This window comes from Cavia porcellus, unplaced genomic scaffold (genome assembly GCF_034190915.1).
Source record: "Cavia porcellus strain 051 isolate PalLab524CR breed Dunkin Hartley unplaced genomic scaffold, mCavPor4.1 scaffold_40, whole genome shotgun sequence".
Classification (NCBI taxonomy): Eukaryota; Metazoa; Chordata; class Mammalia; order Rodentia; family Caviidae; genus Cavia; species Cavia porcellus.
The window spans coordinates 8,600,599-8,618,494 of NW_026947523.1; the positions used below are offsets into that span (position 1 = coordinate 8,600,599).

At 57.0% G+C, this 17,896-nt stretch overlaps 1 protein-coding gene across 1 annotated transcript in view; it reads right to left on the reverse strand.

Moving 5' to 3' along the window:
* The window catches only part of Cacna1i (calcium voltage-gated channel subunit alpha1 I), a 77,953-nt gene that overhangs the window by 43,026 nt on the left and 17,031 nt on the right, over positions 1 to 17,896 (reverse strand). Inside the window, 3 exon segments of the mRNA XM_063243917.1 lie at positions 2,388 to 2,485; positions 16,914 to 17,047; positions 17,388 to 17,499. Of these exon segments, the coding sequence (XP_063099987.1) occupies positions 2,388 to 2,485; positions 16,914 to 17,047; positions 17,388 to 17,499 (344 nt within the window).

Here is a 17,896-nt window from a genome sequence, read left to right on the forward strand (position 1 = left end):
CCCCAGTGCCCCCATGTAGGCCCTCAGCACTGCACACACAGCCCTGCAAGGGGCCAGGAGTGTGACAGTAGTGCACGTGGCTGTCTTCTGAGGGACAGAAATGGAGAGCACTGAGGGGAGCCCCAGGAAGGCAAGGCCCCCCTCTGCACTCTCGCTGCTGTGTCCCCCCAAAACACTGAGTCAGCCAGTTCAGACCCTGGCCAGGCCCAAGAGCGCCTCCTCCATCCATTCACTACCTAGGCTCTGCCTTCCTCCACCCACATTACCCAGGGGTCCCCTCCACCCCGCCCCCCACTAACCTCTCCCATGGCTCCTGTGGCCCCGGAGCACACAAGCCTATCCTGGTTCAGCCCTGTCTTCTCCATCCTGGTGCCCCAGCGGCACCCAGCCCTGGCCCTGACATGGACCCGTGAACCCAAAGGCTCTGGAGGGGCTCAGCTCAGACTCCACCTCCCCAGGGAGACTCGGGTCACATGGCCGGTCCCCTTCGTCCCCTAAAACCCCTGGCTGAGCGCTTGAAGCCTGTGGTCCAGCACAGGACAGCCCCTTGCTATCTTCTCACCACCTGGCACAGTGCTGGGTGCTGAGCAGACGAAGTCCACCTTTGGGCCCTTTTGTCAGTTAAGGCAGGTGGGGCTGAGGGCCAAGTAGACGCATGGCGGGGGAGCAGCTCTGGTTTAATCTGGTCTCTGCCGAGCAGCTGCTATGTGACCCTGGCTGGGGACAGCCCCGTGTGCGAGCCTTCCCTGTTTGTCAGGGGGAAAAGATGGTTGTCAGCCAGGGCTTCTCTAAGGAACCTTCTAGGACTGTGGGGGTGAGAAGGACACAGCGAAGATGCCCCCCAACACAGCCCCTCGGGTGTCCCAGCCCCGGCCTAGCCGTCAGGCTGAGTGGCTCCTCCTCCCACCCCCCTCCATTGCTCTCCGGACCCCTTGGGGTTTCCCACTGTGCCAAGGTGGCCCTGGATGTGTCATCTAAGACCTGGCATCTCTGCCAGCTGCCTCAGCTCTGCACATGCAGGAATCAGGTCACCCTTGGGGCCCAGCCAGCCCCAGCCTCTTGCTGGTCACCCTGTTATGCACATGTCCCAGGGCGTGGCGTGCAGTGCCACCACCCCACCCAGGTTCTGCAAGCCCAATGAGGCCAGACTCTCCAGGCAGGCAGCAGAGGATGGAGGAGAGGGGGCTGGGTGGGGCCCCCCCGGGACAGGGGCTGGGCGCGGGGCCTTTGCTGACCCTGGGGAGGGATCAAGGTGCACAGCGGGACACTGAGGCTCAGGCAGGAAAGGGAAACAAGGATCCGGGCTGAGCCAGGGAAAGAGCCAGGCACAGGCAGAACTCTGTTCGGATCACTGCCCTGCCTTTGAATTGTTGTGTGACCTTGCAAGAGACACTTAAGCTCTCTGGGGTCACACAAGCTGTAGAGAAGGTTAAATCAGACAGACATCAGTTTGCCAAGTGCCTGGACCCTGGTGGGGTGGGAGGTGCTTACACAAGTAACTGTCCTTCCCCAAGAGGAAGGAAAGCCCCCACAGTCAGGATCCTCCTCTGGGGACCCCCATCCCCAGGTCCCCAGGCCACTCCTAACATAGGGCAGTGGAGGGGCTGGGAACCTAACTGGCCCCTGCAGCTGCTGCCCCCTGGTAGTGGATCCTCAAATGGGTGTCTGGGTTTCCATCTCTAAATTGAGAACAGCTCACCCCACCCACCCCAGGGCAACTGTGAGGCTCACAAGATCCAGAGATGCACATGGGATACGCCTGGGCAGACATCAGGACTTCTGGTGATGAGGTGACCTCTCTTATCCACTGAGGGTGGATGGATTAGATGGATTAGATGGATTAGATGGATTAGGTGGATGGATGAGTGGATGGGTAGGTGGATGATGGATGGATGGATGGACGAGTGATTGGGTAGGTGAATGGATGGATAGAGGGATGGAAGGATGGATGAGGTGATGGATGGGTGGGTGGATGTGTGGCTGGATGGAAGGAAGGAAAGAAGGAAAGGAGGAGGGTAAGTAGATGGGTGAGTGAGTGAGCAGACAGAGGGGTGAGTGGTACGTGGTCCTGAGGGTGGGTGGGTGACAGAGCTCAAGTCAGGGTGACAAGTAAGGGGTCAGGCCTCACTGCCCAGGGAAGTGCTGCACCCCCCTCACCCTAAACAGCTTTCTGCTCACACTAAGCAGCTCGGCTCCGCCCCCCAGTCTGAGCAGCCCACCCCCATAGGCAACTTCTGTCCCCCAACAGTAAGATCCCCAAGATGCTGCAATCCGGGTTACTTTGGAACTCAGCTCTCAGGGGCACCTTGCAGTGGCTTCACACTGCTTCCGTCCCGCAGCAGCCAGGCCGGCGGGGCCGGCGCAGGGCACAGGGAAGGGCGACTCACTGGGCACACGGTTGATGGCTTTGAGGGGCCTCAGGACGCGCACGGTGCGGATGGCTGACAGGTTGATGTTCTGAAGGTCCAGGGAGTACTCCACCATCCTGCGGAGAGATGGAACACAGTGAGGGACAGTGCAGAGGTGGCCCTGCGGGGGTCGCTGGCCACCGGGCCCACCCACACCCACTCTGCAGACGGTGTGTACAGCCTCGGCTATCTGCCTGACCTCTATGTCCCCCTCTGTAAACCGGGCTGGTGACAGGGGAAGGGTCCACAGACACAGAGGGGTAGACGGGGTGACAAGAACAGAGACATCAGCTCCCCCTGCAAGGCCAGCACTGAGCTTCTGTCTGCTGCCCTTCTGTCCCATCCACCTGACCCCCAGCTGGTGTGAGCCCCGACTTCTAGAGCTCCCCCCCACCAGACCACCTTCCATTGCACCCACTCCTGAGAGGAGAATGGAGGTGCTGAGGGGTCCCCAAGGCGACTCCTCAGGGATTGTCCATCCTGGTCACATCAACAGCCATGCTGTGAACCCTTGCCACCCCTAGAAGCTGATCACGCCAGGGGTCTAAGCCCTGATGTGAGGGGAGAGGGCAAAGCTCAGAGAGAGGACTTTCTGTGCCCTGTGTCACCCAGCAAAGGGGTAGAGATCTGAGTTCAAAGCCCCCTGCTCCAGCACTGTGGCCCTGCCCAGCCTCTGCAGGTGAGGCAGCTTAGGTGCCGCCCTGGGCCGTGGCAGCAAAGTACAGCACTGTGGGCTCTCAGGGAGCCCCCCACCCCAGAGCTTTTACCCACATGGTCCCTTTTGCCTGGAGGGTCCCCTCATCCTCATCCAGCTCATGCCCAAGCTTTCCTGCAGGTGCCCTGGAGTCCTCAGAGCCTCTCTGGGGAGACATCCCCGCCTAAGAACCCAGCCCCTGTCCCAGGAGCACCCAGGCAGGCAAGGAGACAAAGGCCAAGACTATAGATGGCAGGCCCTCAGCGCTGCCCTGGACCCTCCCACCCTCCCCAGGCAGCTGCCCCACCCATTCAACGACCCATCTGCAGCCTCCCCCAGCGGGTCTCCCCCAGCCATCTTTGGGGACCCTCCACAGTCCCCTGTGCTCCTATCAGATCCCGCCTGACCCTGCTATCAGCCCCCCACGGAGGTTCAGCGGGGGGGGGGGGGTAACCCTCCCCCCCCCCCCCGCACACCGGGCACGGATCACCAGCCCTCCCCAGCCCGCCGGGCTCCACCTGGGCCCACATCAGCGCCAGCGGGTAGCAAAGGCTGTCCCCCTCCGCCGCCCGCAAACCTGTCCGTCCCACCCCCTCCTGCCACGTGCGTGCGGGGTGATTGACTGCACGGAAGCAGCTTTTCCTGAGATGCCCTGTCCCGCCCGCTCCCCTCCACCTGCACACAGCCGGCTGTGCACACGCGCACACGCACACACACACACTCCTCCGAGACCATCATGCACGCACGCACACTCCTACTCAGGGGTGACCCCCAAAGTGACAGACTAGAACCTGAGACAAAGACCTGGGGGACCCCAGGGGGAGAGGGGAGAAGAGAGGGAGACGGGGAGGGGCCCTGGGGGGGCACAGCGAGGGAGCGGGGCCGGGTGAGGATTCCGTGCGTGGGTGAGCCAAGCTGTCATCTTTGTATTTAGTAGAAAGAGTTCTCCAGGGAGACACATGTGACAGAGGCGCTGTGGGGGTGGCGTGCGCAAGCACACACAGGGGCTCGCTCCAACACACGCACATCCGGGGCCTGGAGAGGCCCCTGCATAGGCGGCCAAGGCCAGCGCCACCTCCCCCCCACACACACAAACACACACGCAGACCTCCTCCTGCCCCGGCTTCCCTGATCCTGCCAGGCATGGGCACCAGCTCTGGTGCACTCTGCCAGGCACACTGAGGTTCCCAGCCCTCACTGGGCCCGTTCACCCATGCCCTGTGTCCCAGGGCCCAAAGGGCATCCCACCTAATGCTAGGGGTGCCTGCTGGGACTTGCACCCAGCCAGTGAAGCTCAGGGTAGAAATGAATGGGTGCCTTCTAAGTGCCTGGGAGACAGGGTGACTGTGCGCTGGGGACTCTTCATGACCTCCCGTGTCACTAATTGCCTGTGCCACACAGTTTGAGGTGAGCCATGTGAGGGTGGGCCACGCCTCTGGCCCCGCCCCCATCCCCCTCCACGAGCCCTCCACCAGGATGGGTCCCAGTCACGAGCCACAGCCACGCTCCATGTGGAGGTCTCAAGACAATCTGTGTGTCCGACTCCTGCCCCACACTGCCTGGAGCATGAGGCCTTGGGGTGGGGACGAGGCCACATGCCCAGTCTGGGCGTCATGGTGGGAAGTGGTGTTGGCTGGCACTCCATGTTTCTTCATGACAAGGGGCAGTGGGAAGCAGTTGGTACGAGGGTCCTGCGTGGGATATGGCTATGACGGGATGTCACAGAGGCCCAGGATTGCCCAGGTAGTAAACTCTGGGGTTCAAACTCCCCTAGACTCCCTCTTGCCATGAGAGGCTGATCAGACCCCCAGGCTCCTGCCCAGACTGGCAGTCCCTGCAGAAAAATGGTAACTACTGAGCAAAGCACTGGGAACACCCAAAGACACAGAGGCAGACCTGGACCCCCTTTCCTTCACCCCAGCCCTAACCTTCCAGGTCTTCAGGTGAGAATGAACTTTCCAGGGTCTACTGCAAAAATTCCCCTGAGACCTCACTGGTTGCAATGAAAAGTACCCCCTAACGAAAATTTCTTGTAAAACTTAGGGTTGAGGGCTTAGCTCTAAGCTTCCTGGCAGCCAAGTAGAAAGAGGAAATGAGACATTACTAAGTCTTTACAGTCTGAAAGATCTTGACACTGTGAATCTTTCCGGAGACCCCACTTGCCCAAACATTTCTCTTAAGTCTCAACCCTCCTACATTTCATGACCCTAGCACGGGTGCTCTGCTGGAGCTTATCCACTGTCTGAGGAAGGTGAACGAGAAGCATTTAGTATCTGCACACTGAAGAAGCCAGTGGTTCTCATTTTTCTCTCACTGGACAAGGACAGGAAGGGGGACACTGGACAGGAGTGGGGAGATGCCATGAAATGCAGTTTGAACTCTGTCCTGGGAACCTCACCAGTAACTTGTGCCACTAAGTCCACCCCAGGACACCTGCTGACAGTTGGGCCACCCCTGTCCTAGGCTGTCACCAGCCCCCTCTCCCAACAGCGACAGCGGCAGCAGCCTCCTGCCTGCCCTGCCTCCTGCTGCCTCAACCCTCGGTCAGCACAAACCTTCTAGAAACTCAGTCTGCGTCGTTCCCCTCCTCTAAATCCTCCACAGCTACCGAGTGCCCTTAGAACAAAGCCCAAGCCCCTGCCCTCAGCTCTGAGGGCCCTGCAGCCTGGCCTCTGCACACCTCCACAGGCCTTGCTCCTATACCGAGCCCAGTCTCCTCCTGCCCCTGGCCTCTCTCCAGGGCCTCCTCTTCCAGGGAGCCACCTCTGCCCCACATCAGGCCCCGATCCACGGCTCTGCTACAGCTCCCTGAAAACTGCTCACTCTGCACAGCCTGAGCCAGGAGCACAGGGAGGTCACCCCAGGAGCCACAGGTCAGAAGAGCTGATCACCAGGAGGTCACCACACGGGCTGCTGGTGCCACGGCACCCAGGGGTCCTGAGAGCCTGTGCAAAGTGGTTCTCAGATTTGGCACTCAGAGAATGGAGGCTAGGGTGACATCAGCCGGTTGGAGGAAGGACAGCTCCTGTGGAGCTGGTGACAAACAGTTCTCACTGGCCTGGAGGGAGATGGGAAGCTGCCAGCAGCCAGGGCACCGTCCAGGGCAGAAGCCACGGGCTGGGATGAGGAGGCTGGGCTCCAGCAGCACCCATGCTGGGTGGCCCCTCTCCATCACCTCACACACACACACACACACACACGCATGCATGCACACACACAAGCTGGCACACGCATCACCATGCCCAGCAGGCCCTCAGGAAGCATCTACTGTGAATAATGCCTCCCACTTTTGGCCAAAGCCACCTGTGAAAAAGAAACCATCTTCCCTTCCAGTCCTCCCACCATGATGACAGTGTGGGTGCTGGGTCCCCAGGCCCTGCTTCAGGAAAGACAAGGTAAGGTAGGGGCCGCTGAGTGGGTGTCAGGCCACCCAGCTGACTTCCCTCAGGCCCCAGTAAGACATCACTTTCGGGAGTGAGAAATTAATTCCTAATTACACACTCACTTTATCACAAAGCTTCGGTGCTAAAAGTCTTTTTAAAAAATCAACAAAACCCCCACTACCTCCTGGCAACTCCCAAGCGCCTAATTAGGTAGGTAATTTGGCTTTAAAGCAACACTTCTGTCCTGGAACCAGCCTGGGAGGAGACAGGTTGAGCTCAGTGCTGGGGGCCAGTGGGACAGGGTTGCTGTGATATCCTGAGCTGGAGTACCAGGGAGGTGACATCAGTCCTTCAGGTGACCTGCTTGGTGCCTGCTGCAGAGCCCCTCCCCAAATCCTGGCTCCTAGTAGAGGCCGGGGGCCCCAGGCTCCATCAGCCAGTGGACACTGTCCTGGCCAGCTCAGCAGGGCTTCCTGAGTCCTCGCTATCTGCCAAGGCTAACACACCTTCCCTCTTGTCACCTCCCAAAATCAGGCTATGGCACCTCTTGTAAAGGAAGAGTCCTGGGCTTGGAAGTTGTCCCGAGGGACACATTCAGGTTCAGGGGGATCCAGAAACTCTGTGGGAGCCACCCCCCTGCCCATGCTTCATCAGTCACCAGCTCCAACCACTTTTCACCTCACTAGCAGTGCTTTCCGCTGGCCACGTGACGGGAAGTTTCATCGTGGCCTCGCTCACACTAGCCTGTGAATCTTGTGGTGCTGCTTAAGCCCTCCTTTGGGTCACGCAATCCAACAGAGTAAGTCGAGGCAGTAAGAGCCAAAGAGGCCCCGGTGCCGAGCTGTGGCCACTGGGTCTGCACCCGGGGAGCACCAGCCTGTCTCAGCCTCCCGCCTGCGTGGAGCATCCTTCTGGGCTTCCCCCTCCCCAGCCCTACTGCCTTTCACAGTGTCCCCCGGGCCTCTGAAGCCACCCGGCCTGGGAGGCGAGTTCCATAAATGTCCCTGTTCTTCAGGGCTGCCTCTATTCCAGCTGGGTCCCCGGCACCAGGCCCAGGCGGGATCCTCATGTGAGCTTGGCAAACAGATAACTTAAGAGGTAAGATCAGAAAAAGAAGCTGGGAGCCGACAAGAAGCAGCATAAAATCAGTGGAATCCAACATCTTCCCGGGAAATACCCCGCCCAGGGGACGCATTCTGTGTGTTTTGCCAATAAAACTAGGGTGTTTCTTCCATTTTTTCAAGGGGCTCAGGGGGACTTTCTTAGGATGTGATTTAAGATGCAGCTAATAGAAGGGAAGGCTGAGAGCTAGGAATCGCAGATCATCTGTCAGGAGGCAGCTGGGTGCTGACTCAGGCTTGTGTTGCTTGATAACCAGACCACAGCCTTCGAGGACGTCCTGGCACCTAGTACATAGTAGATGCTTAACAGAGAGAGGCAGAAAGAAAAGCGTGAAGATGATTAAGACTAACAGCACTGACCCTTGACTGTGGCCCGCTCCCTGTGATCTACAGACCACTCCAGCCATTGCTATCTGAATGCCTGTGTGTCCCCAGAATTCCTAGGCTGAAATGCTAAACCCCCAGGGGTGGCACTGGGGCACTGGAGCCCTTACGGAGGAGATTTCCATCTTTCATGGGGAGACTAGAGGGACTCACACATCTCTTCCTCCGGGGAGAGGCATCCCCAAGTCAGGGGGCTGTCCCAACCACGCCTGGATCTTGGACTTTTATCCCCCAGAACTGTGAGCAATACATTTCTTGCAATACGTTTCTTTAGCCGTGTGTGGTGGCACACACCTGTAATCCCAGCACTCAGGAGACTGAGGCAGGAAGATTACCAAAAGTTTGAGGCCAGCCTGGGCTACACAGTGAGTTCAGTGCCAGCCTGAACTATGTGGCAAGATCCTGTCTCAAAAAATTAATTAATTAATTTAAAAACCAAAATAATAGTAATCATCACTTTCATAATGCATTTAACTTACAAGCTACTAGTTTATGGCATTTTGAACAGACCAAGACACAAATTCTACAAGCCCAGGAGAAGAGAGCTCGGGAAGCCCACTGGATTGGTAAGAGATCTGATGCTCTGAAACCAAGTTGGACCAGGTTCAGAGATCGGGGAGCATGGGGGGGACACACACTCAGGTGGTCCCCAGGCCGAAGGGAGGGCTGCAGAGACAGATCCCAGACAGGTGGGAGCCATGGCAGCCCCTGGGCCCGGTTGGCTGGAGGCCCTGAAACCTCCTCCCTCCCAGCCGCCATCTAAGATTTCCCATACATCGGTCATCCAGGTAATATTGATCATCAGACAAATAATGCATAGCTATTTTGTGTATGTCCCCCTCTGTGATGTCTGCCTCCCACCGAAGTTGGGACCAGTGCTGGCACCGTGGCTGGTGGGCTCGGATGGAGGGGAGAAGCTCAGGTTCTACCAGAGTTTGGCGGAACTGTGCCTCTCAGGGGACTTGGTCTCCTGAGAGTGCATAGATGAGGGTTCCCAAGTCCTCAGAACAGGCTCACTGCAATATTTTGGCCCTGAAAAGGTGACACGCCTCACATGGAGTGAACATAGGCTGCAGGTGAACTGCACCCGAGCAGTTCCAGATCCCACCATGTACCAGCCATGTGGCCTGGGGCAGCTCTCTCTGCACCCACGTTGCCTTATCTGGAAAACAGATGTGACAACCCTAACATCCTGGGACTATGAAATGGAAACACCATTAAGGATGCAAAGCAGCTCAGTCCATCAGTAAACATTAGCTCCTGGCATAGCACTTAAGCGGCGGTTCCTGCCTGACCCAGCTCCACGCCGTACTCCAAGAGGAACACAGCCCGGTCTTTGCCCACTCCATCCTTCCAGGCTAGGAAAGGTCTGGACCTCACGCTCTGCCAGGGCTGGGCCCTGACTAGGTGTGGCCAATCAGAGATAGGCGGCACCCTAGCCTATTGTGATTGGCTCAGGGATGAGCACGTGTCCCAGGTCAGCCAATCCAAGCTCAGGAGGCTCAGTTTACCCCTGGTGGAATGGCTGGGAAAGGACAGGTGTCTTTCTGAATTGTGAGGAGTAAGCTATGAGCCTGCAGCTGTGGAAAAGCAAGCTCCAGGGACACCAAGTCAGTACAAGAGAATGAGCAGATATGTGGGAGGAGGGCGCACAATCTGGTGAAGTCTCAGGATTCCGAACCAGTGGCCCTGAAGCCAGAGACCTCTCGGCTTCCCATCAAGGAGGTGGTAGACTGCCTTCAGCCAGGTCCAGCATTCCCTCCCAAAGAGCTGCCGGAGCCCTGCCTGACTCATGCCTGAGTGGTGTCTGACTCCTCTGCGCGTGGCCTGAGAATCTCTGGTGACTGCCCCCTCCCCCATGGCGGCTACCATCCTGTTTCCTTGGAAACGGGCCTACGCAGTGACCATCACCCTCTCCAGCCCTGGCCCACATGCAAATGAGAAAAACACTCACATGAACATTCCCACTGGAACCTTCCCAGGTCTGTACCCACCCAGCACAGCTCAGCTTAACAAAGATGACTCTGAACACCTTTTCCCCACTGCTCCTGAGTACCTGGCACAGCAGGAAACCCACACGCATGGAAGCTTCCCCTGCTGGGCCCAGAACCAGGCTCTGGAGACTCCAAGCTAGTAACCATTCTCAGCCCTGTCCTCATAGAGCAGATGAACCTATAAATCCCAGGAGATATCTGGGTATGAAGTCAGCAGGTACCCTGGGCCTCTGGACACCTCCAGTGGCTCCCTCATCCACCCATAGAGGACAGAGGCCAACCCGAAGGATTCTGGGAATAGGCCTCATCCACAGCCCTCTGACCCCTGAATACGGCTGGGCTGCTGGCAGCTCCAGTGTCTGTGGACCTTGCATAGGCTGGTGTTTGGTTCTGGATTTCCCAACCCAGCCCAGACAGTACTCCAGAGACGCTGAGCTGGAGCTGCAGCTTGTGGGAGGGTGGATGAGGAAACTGAGGCCCAGGAGAGGACTACTGCCTGTCCACTGTGGGTTATCTCTTCTCCCCATCCTGACTGACCCCAGAGAACAGCTCTTGGTCCCTTTAGCCAAATTCTACCATGCCTTCCACTTCCTCCTCTCCCTGCCGCTGAGGACAGCGATGTGATCTGATTCTGGCCACAATAGCTGGGCAGGGGAGAAGTCCGAGAAGGAAAATGTTGTTTTTTTGAGCCAAGTGGACAGGCGCTGCTAGCGTGGCCCCATCTCTTCACCCTTCCCTCTGCCTTCAATTTGGATCCAACACCCACGGCTTCAGCTGCTGCTGCCTTGTGACCACAAAAGGGCCTGGAAAATCCCACAGATGTCAGCCCGTGCTGCAGGGCTGTTGCTGTAACCACCAACCGGGGCACTTGGTGAAAAAAGACAGTAGGGGTGAGGTGGTGCCACTGTTGGGTGGTTTCTAGTGGCTTACAACTGGGCATGTCCTTGAAACACCCGCAATTTACATGGAACCAGGTGGCAGCCTGTGGCCTTGGCAAGTGGCATCTGGGAGGTGGACCTGACCGCAGCCCACCCTCATGGAGCCTGTATGCCAATAAAACAAGATGGCACGCAGCTTCACAGCCTGAGGAGCGCGCTGCAAAAAGGGGGTGTTCCTGATTTCCGCTCCCCCTCAGGATGGTGACCAAGAGGATCAATTTCCTTTGCTTTTTAAAGTGGCACTGGTGGGACACTCTGGACAAAAGGAACTTGTGGCCAGCAACCGCAGAGGGGAGCGCCTGGCTGGTCCTTTTAGAAGGTTCTAGCCCTGGCTTGAGGGACGATTTTTACTGACTTTCAGCTTTCTGAGAGCCGGAAGCGAGGGCTGCAGCCACGGTTCCCCCATGCGCTTGTTGGAAGATGCCTTCAGCGTACGGTAAACCCCGAGCCTGCCTCTCCTTCTTATCCTCTGGCCAGGGAGCTGAGTCACAGGTTTCTGCGACCTCCATTTATGTTATAAGTGGCCACAGACATTCTTCTACAGGGTCCGAACCCCTCTGTACACAAAGTATTTTGCCGTCACCAGAATCACTCAGATCCTGGGCACAGAGGCACAGTGGGTCCTCCCCAGTGTCTCCCCCTTGCAGTGGTCCCCACATTTCAGTGGTCCCGATGAGGGGCCACCACGAGAGTCCACCATGCTGCTTTCTCCAGCTGTGGCCCTCAGACCATGGCTTCCAGGCCACCTGGGCGTTTGGTTGAAATTTGGATTCCTAGGGTCTGTCACCCCTGTTGGTTCCAGATCCCTGGGGCTAGGCCTAGGAGTCTGCATTTTAACTGGGGCCCCAGTGATCCTGTTGCTCCATGAAGTTTAAGGAGGATGAAGCATAAGGAGGGGGAAGAGTCTGTGCATGTCCTGGGGGGCAGGGAGACGCCCCACCCTGAGCTACACACTTGTTCCTTGGGGAACTGCCACCCTGATGCTGTCACGGCTGCAAATTTTTGAGGGCTTTCAGATTCAGGGGAGCTGTGGCTCCTGCACACATCCACAGCGCCCCCCACCCAGCCATCCCCTTTCAGGCCTCCCAGACACCAGCACGGGGATTCTCCAGGAAGCCTTTCTCAGGGATACCCGGACTCCCATACTGCTGGCAGTGGTCTTCTCAGGTTTGGGGGTGGGGAGGAAGTAGACGGACCAGCTCGGTGCGCCAGGCAGGTATAGACAAAGCAGAGCGTGCATTCAACAAGGATGTAACTGAATATTTCATGACCTTAATGGCCAAGGGCAGAGAAGTGCACCTAAGTGCTAAGACGAGGAGGGGGTTCCATTTCACCAGAAGCGTGAGGACAAGGCGGGGCCTCTGTCACACCCTGAGGAGTGCGGTGCTGGGCTGGCATCCGGGGCTGAGTACCCACAGAAAGCCAAGGCTCAGAGTGGGTACTCTGGCCTAGGACACCAAGAGGTCCCTGGAAGCAGAAAGTAGCAAAAATAAACACCAAGATGGGCATTGGGGTTTAAAGAGATCACCTGCTTTTATCCCAGGTGACCAAAACCTAGCAGTGGCAAGGAACACCCCCGCTCAGTGGTCACCACAGTCCTGCACCTCAGCCCAGGCCCTCTGCTTCCTAAGCCACTGTCCTCAACAGGCTGAGACCTTGCTCCTCGGCCAGGGTGGAGACAGCATGACGTGAACCCCACAGGGGACCCTGGCGACTTTTCACTGGAAGGTCGGTCTTACATCCCGTCCCCTAAACTGTGAGCTCCGTGAGATCATGAGGGGCATCTGTCTCGTCCAGCATCACGTCCCTACTGACCAGCACAAGGCCTGGCGTTCCAGGTCTCAATACATGTGACTTAGAGAACAAGGAAGAAGCCACTGGAAGACAAATCCCAGCTCAGTGAAAGAACTTTCTAGCACATCAAGCTGCGCCAGTCAGCAATCGGTGCCTTTGGGAGGGAGGGAGTCTCCTGCAGTGGCAGCAGGGGAACAGGTGAGCCTGCTGTGATGGGCGCTCGGGACATAGAGATGGAGGCTGTGACCTCCAAGGAACCTTCCGACTCAAGGTTCTGTGTCACCCCCGGGAGCTCAAAGAAGGAGCCAGTAATTTGGGGGAGGGGAGGGGCAGGGAGAAAGAAAACATCCTCAGGATGTCAGGCCTGTTACTCTGGAAACAGAACATTTATAGCACAGAGCTTGGGGGGACTGCGGGGGATGGGTGAGCCAAGGGGCTGCGCTCTGGAGCCCCGGGCTGTGACTCGCCATCCTATGGTCTGGCTCCCTGGACACAGGGCATCGGGAGGACTCTGAGGTTCCCCTGAGTCCCCAGCATCCAGCACAGGGCGGGCCCCTGTGCATTCTTGACTCCAACAAACAAGGCTCTGTGGAACCTGACCCCCAGCCAGGCAGTGACATCATCTGTGGGGAGAAAAGTGGAGTGAAAACCCCGCACCCCTTGTCCATCCAGTAAGAATGTGAATGCACACAGGGCAGCGGGCCACGCACCCTGCCCCCAGGCCGCGTCCCTCCTACCCCATCTCAGAGACCAAGAGAAGGCGTCAAACTGAGTCCTTCCGAAAGGCTGAGGCCAGCCGGCTTCTCCCTCCACACGGCTCCTGCCACGGGCCTGGATTCATAACAGGGACAGACAGGAGGAAGCACCAAGCAACAGAGGAGGTGCTTTAAGTCTAAAGGAGGACCTGGGGGAGACTCGTGGGGAGCAGAAGGCAAAGCCAGTAAAACAAATGACATCCCTGAGATCGGAGCTGGAAAAAGCACCCTAAAACTTGGAAATAAAGCAAAGGGCGGGCAGTATTACTGTGTCATTCTGGAGCATAATTTCACATACCTATTCGCAGATTATTTCATTATCTAGGGAAATAAACCTTCACTTAGGTCACTATTTTCTGTTAATTAAAGGTCTAGAAGCCATGAAATTACACGTTAACTTGTAGATTTTTATCTGGTAGAGATACACATGATTCCTGCTCAGCAGAAAAGATCTCTGCCCGACACCAAATCCTGCAGTTTTATTACCTGGAGGTCATTAACCAGCGCGGATTCTCACCTCCATCTCTGCCGCGCTCTTCCCCGATGCCAGCTTTCCTAATTCTCCCGGTCCCCACCTTAATGAGCCAAATAAACCTGCAACCCATGTTCAGCCTTAGATTTGTGAGAAGGCTGGGTTTTTTTAACTTTTGGAAATTACACTTCAACACACGGTTACTACCAGAATCAGGAAGGAATTTGAAGAGTCTAATTAGTATCCAGAAGGAGATCTAAGTAAATATTACATCCATAAAACAAGAACAGACACAAGCTGTTCGGAAAAAAACAAAAACTCAAGGACAGAGCTGGGCGTGGTGGCACACACTATAATCTCAGCACTCAGGAGGCTGAGACAGGAGGATCATGATGAGTTCAAGGCCAGCCTGAATTACACAATGAGGCGCTGTCTCAAAAAGGAAAAAAAAAAAAACTGAGGACAAGGAAGATGGAGGAAAGCAGTGATTCCCTCAGGGGCAGAGGAGGGGCAAGAGCACTGCTGGGGGTCACCCAGAACTCACAAGTGGGCAAAGAAGCCCTCAGTAAGAAAAGATGTGGAGAAAAGGTAGTGAAGGGAATCGTCTAGACAGAGAGAGTCGAGAATGGTTAACAACTCAACAAGAAATGCCGAGATCTCTGTCCTGAGCTGAACACAGGAGTCTTTGTTCTGTAAGTTCTAGAGCTGCCCAGAAAACATCTGGACTCTGAAGGTGAAGAGAAAGCCCAAAAAGCTTCTAGTGAGAGAAAAGTCAGTTCTGAAAGGTTTGGCCCAGACAGGACACTGTAGCCAGGAAAGCCACAGCCAAAAGCAGGAAGCCCCATCTTGCCCTGCCCCTAGGAAGTTACCTGTGATGCCATCTTCCCGCCCCTGGGAATTTACATATGGCGCCAAACCTAGGACCAATGGGCTATCTGTGTATCCCTAATGCCCGCCTTAGGTTCCACCCCAAACCGAGGTTATTTACAGGCCCCCACGCCACGTGTCCGCCGGAGAGATCGCCGGACGCCAGCGGTGGGGTTGCCGGTCATCTCTCTCCGTGTTCTCAGAATAAAGGCCGCTTTTTATTTTATATTTCTCATCTTTTGTTAATATTTTTCATCTTTTGGAAATAACTCTATCAAGTTCTTTTCCCAGAAATCAGAACCAGGCCTGCACTGGACCCTGCAGTCCCAAATTGTCCATTTGCAGGACACAACCTTAGCTGAGATCTAAGGCAGAAAAGTCATGACTTGAAAATCAGGCGGACACAGGAACTGTCCTTCCCACTCTGAGATCAAAGAGACCCGTTTGGACAGGCAAGACTGAAAACGACACTTTCCAATCTCCTTTTCTTTGAAAAACTACTTAAGCGTGTTCTCCAGCCGGACCAAAATGAGAACACAAATGAACCTGACCAGGTGGGTGACGCCATACCCAGGAGCCTTGTGAAGCCACCAACCCTCCTGTTAGGCCCAGATCCTTGTGAACCGAACAGAGCTGGTAGGAAGGGGCGCTCGGCGGGGAGCGAGGCTCCGAAAGCACCAGTGAGACAGCTCAGCCCTCCTCAGCACAGAGCTGAGCGCTGGTTCACCCTGATGGTCCCTCTTCCTGCAGCGAGACTCCCAGGGAGGGCCTGGATCTGGGGTGGGTTAACCCAGGGGTGAGCTCACAGCTGGGCTACTAAAGGCGGGGCCTGGATGGAGGAGACGGGCGTGGGTGTGTGACCCTGGGGACTGCATCTGGACTCTGGCCCCTTCCCTTTGCTTTCAGAGGCGCTTTCCTCCACCACGCCCTCCGCCATGATGCTCCTGCCTTGGGGCCGGCTGGGCACGGACTGAAATCATGAGCCAAAACACACCTGGGCTCTTTTAAGTTTCCCACGTCAGTATTTTGTCCCAGCCCAACACATTCGGGACATAACCGGTGGGCTACTCCACATCCTGATCTCCTCCTCGGCCATGTTCACACTGCTTTCTCTTCCCCTTTCTGTGGCAGTGCACACACAGCACACTCACGTACACATTCACACACACTGGGACCCACATACACGACACAATCATGCGCGCACACACTACTTCCCGCCATGGCCTCCGGACTTTTTTTTCCATCCTTTCCCCTGCCGTACTGACCCTTTGCTGGGCACCAGTTTGTCCTTCAACCTTTGCATGTCACTTCCTCAGTACAGCACCCAGGCACCGAGTCCCCACCCTATCTGGGTCCGGCTCCTGGGTTAAATGCACTCTGCAGACCACAGTGCTTTGCCCTCATCCCAGCATAGGAGGACACAGCCACAGGGCAGCCACCAGAGTCTGTGAGCTCGGCAGGACGGGGGACACATGGTTTACCTCCCCTCACCCACCATGTGGGGCGGCACTAACTCTTGATAAGGTCCCCTCTGCCCTGGGGGATGGGCGGACACACGGCTGGAAGCAACCCAGGAAGCAGGAATGACGCGCAGCGCAGGCCAGGATGCTCCGAGGGGCTACGCTGTCATCTGGCCTTTCTGTGAGGGCGGCAGGAGTCACTTGGCTGCCAAGGCTGGGCTCAGTGATCCTCCTGTCTCATGCCGTGTGTGCTCAGCAGACACACCAAGAGTGGGGCTCAGATGGCGCCCCATCTGCCCCCCACCTCCAGCTTGCTAGTGATGATGGTGATGATGATAGTGACGACAGCTAAAGTGTTCAGAGGCTCTGTGTGACACTGCTACTATTTCTACGCCCATTTTAAACAGCAGCCTAGAGAGGCCAAGTGGCTTTCTCAAAGTCACACAAGGAATTAATTAGCTTAAAGCAGAACCAAAGCAGTCTCCCCCAGCAGGGGAAACGGAGCGTCTGTCTGTCCCAGCCCGTCCTCCAGGGGCGCCATTGCTCCCGCGCCCACACCCAGGCGGTCCCCACAGTCCCACACTGCTGCTTCATCCTCACCCCAGGCTGTCTACTGACATCTGACGTGGGCGCTCAAACCTACCCGGCCATCACAATGAAGAAATCCAGCCGGTTCCAGGTGTCCCCCAGATAGCACTTCTTGCCAAAAATGCCCAGGGCCACCATTTTGAGCACCATCTCCATGGCAAAGAAGATGAAGATGAAGTCGTCAAAGACCTGTGGTGCAGGAAGGAGACAAAGGTCACCGAGAGGCTCAGGAGTAGGACACAGGGCGAGGTGGGGACACCAGTGTGGACAGGAGGAGCCCCAGCAAAGACCCACAACTCCTTCCTCAGGGTGGGGAGACCTCCAGATCCAGGATCACTTCGCAGATGAGGAAACTGAGCCCCAGAAAGGGACAGGGCTTGCCCAGGGTCACACAGCCCATTGTTGGTCCCCTAGCCCAGAGTGCTGAGAGGGGACCTCAGCTGGGGGGGGGGGGCAAGGGGATTTTCCCACCAAAAGCATCGCCCAGGCTCCGCCGCCCCCTCTCCTCCGGTTCTCTAGGGCCTCTCACCTGCAGGATCTTGCAGCGGTCCGACAGGCAGTCCATGTCGTCGCAAGGCTGGTACATGCCCAGGGTCACGCAGTTCAGCAGAATCACCAGCATGCTGACACACTCGAACCACGTGCACACCGAGTCAAGGCCACAACGGGGGAACCGCGCTGTGGGGCTGGGGTGCACGCAGGAACACCCTGGGTCTGGTCTTCCCATTCTGCCCTGCCACAGCAGACAGGTCACACGGGCCACACCCACCACAAGACCGAAACCACCCCCCAGCCACCACCAGGGAAGATCCCCTCCCTGCCCCTCCCTGCATCCAATAGGTGGATGCAGAGAATGTCCGGTCCCCCTCTGACTGTGGCCATCTCCCTTCGCTGACCCCGTCTCCTGCTGACCCACCACCTCCATCTCTGCCAGGCCAGCTCTGAGGCCTGCAGAGGGTGCAGCACCATGGCTGGCACTGGGTGAACACCTCACCTGGCTTCCCTTCCACCCCACCCCTGTAGCTCACAGCCACACAG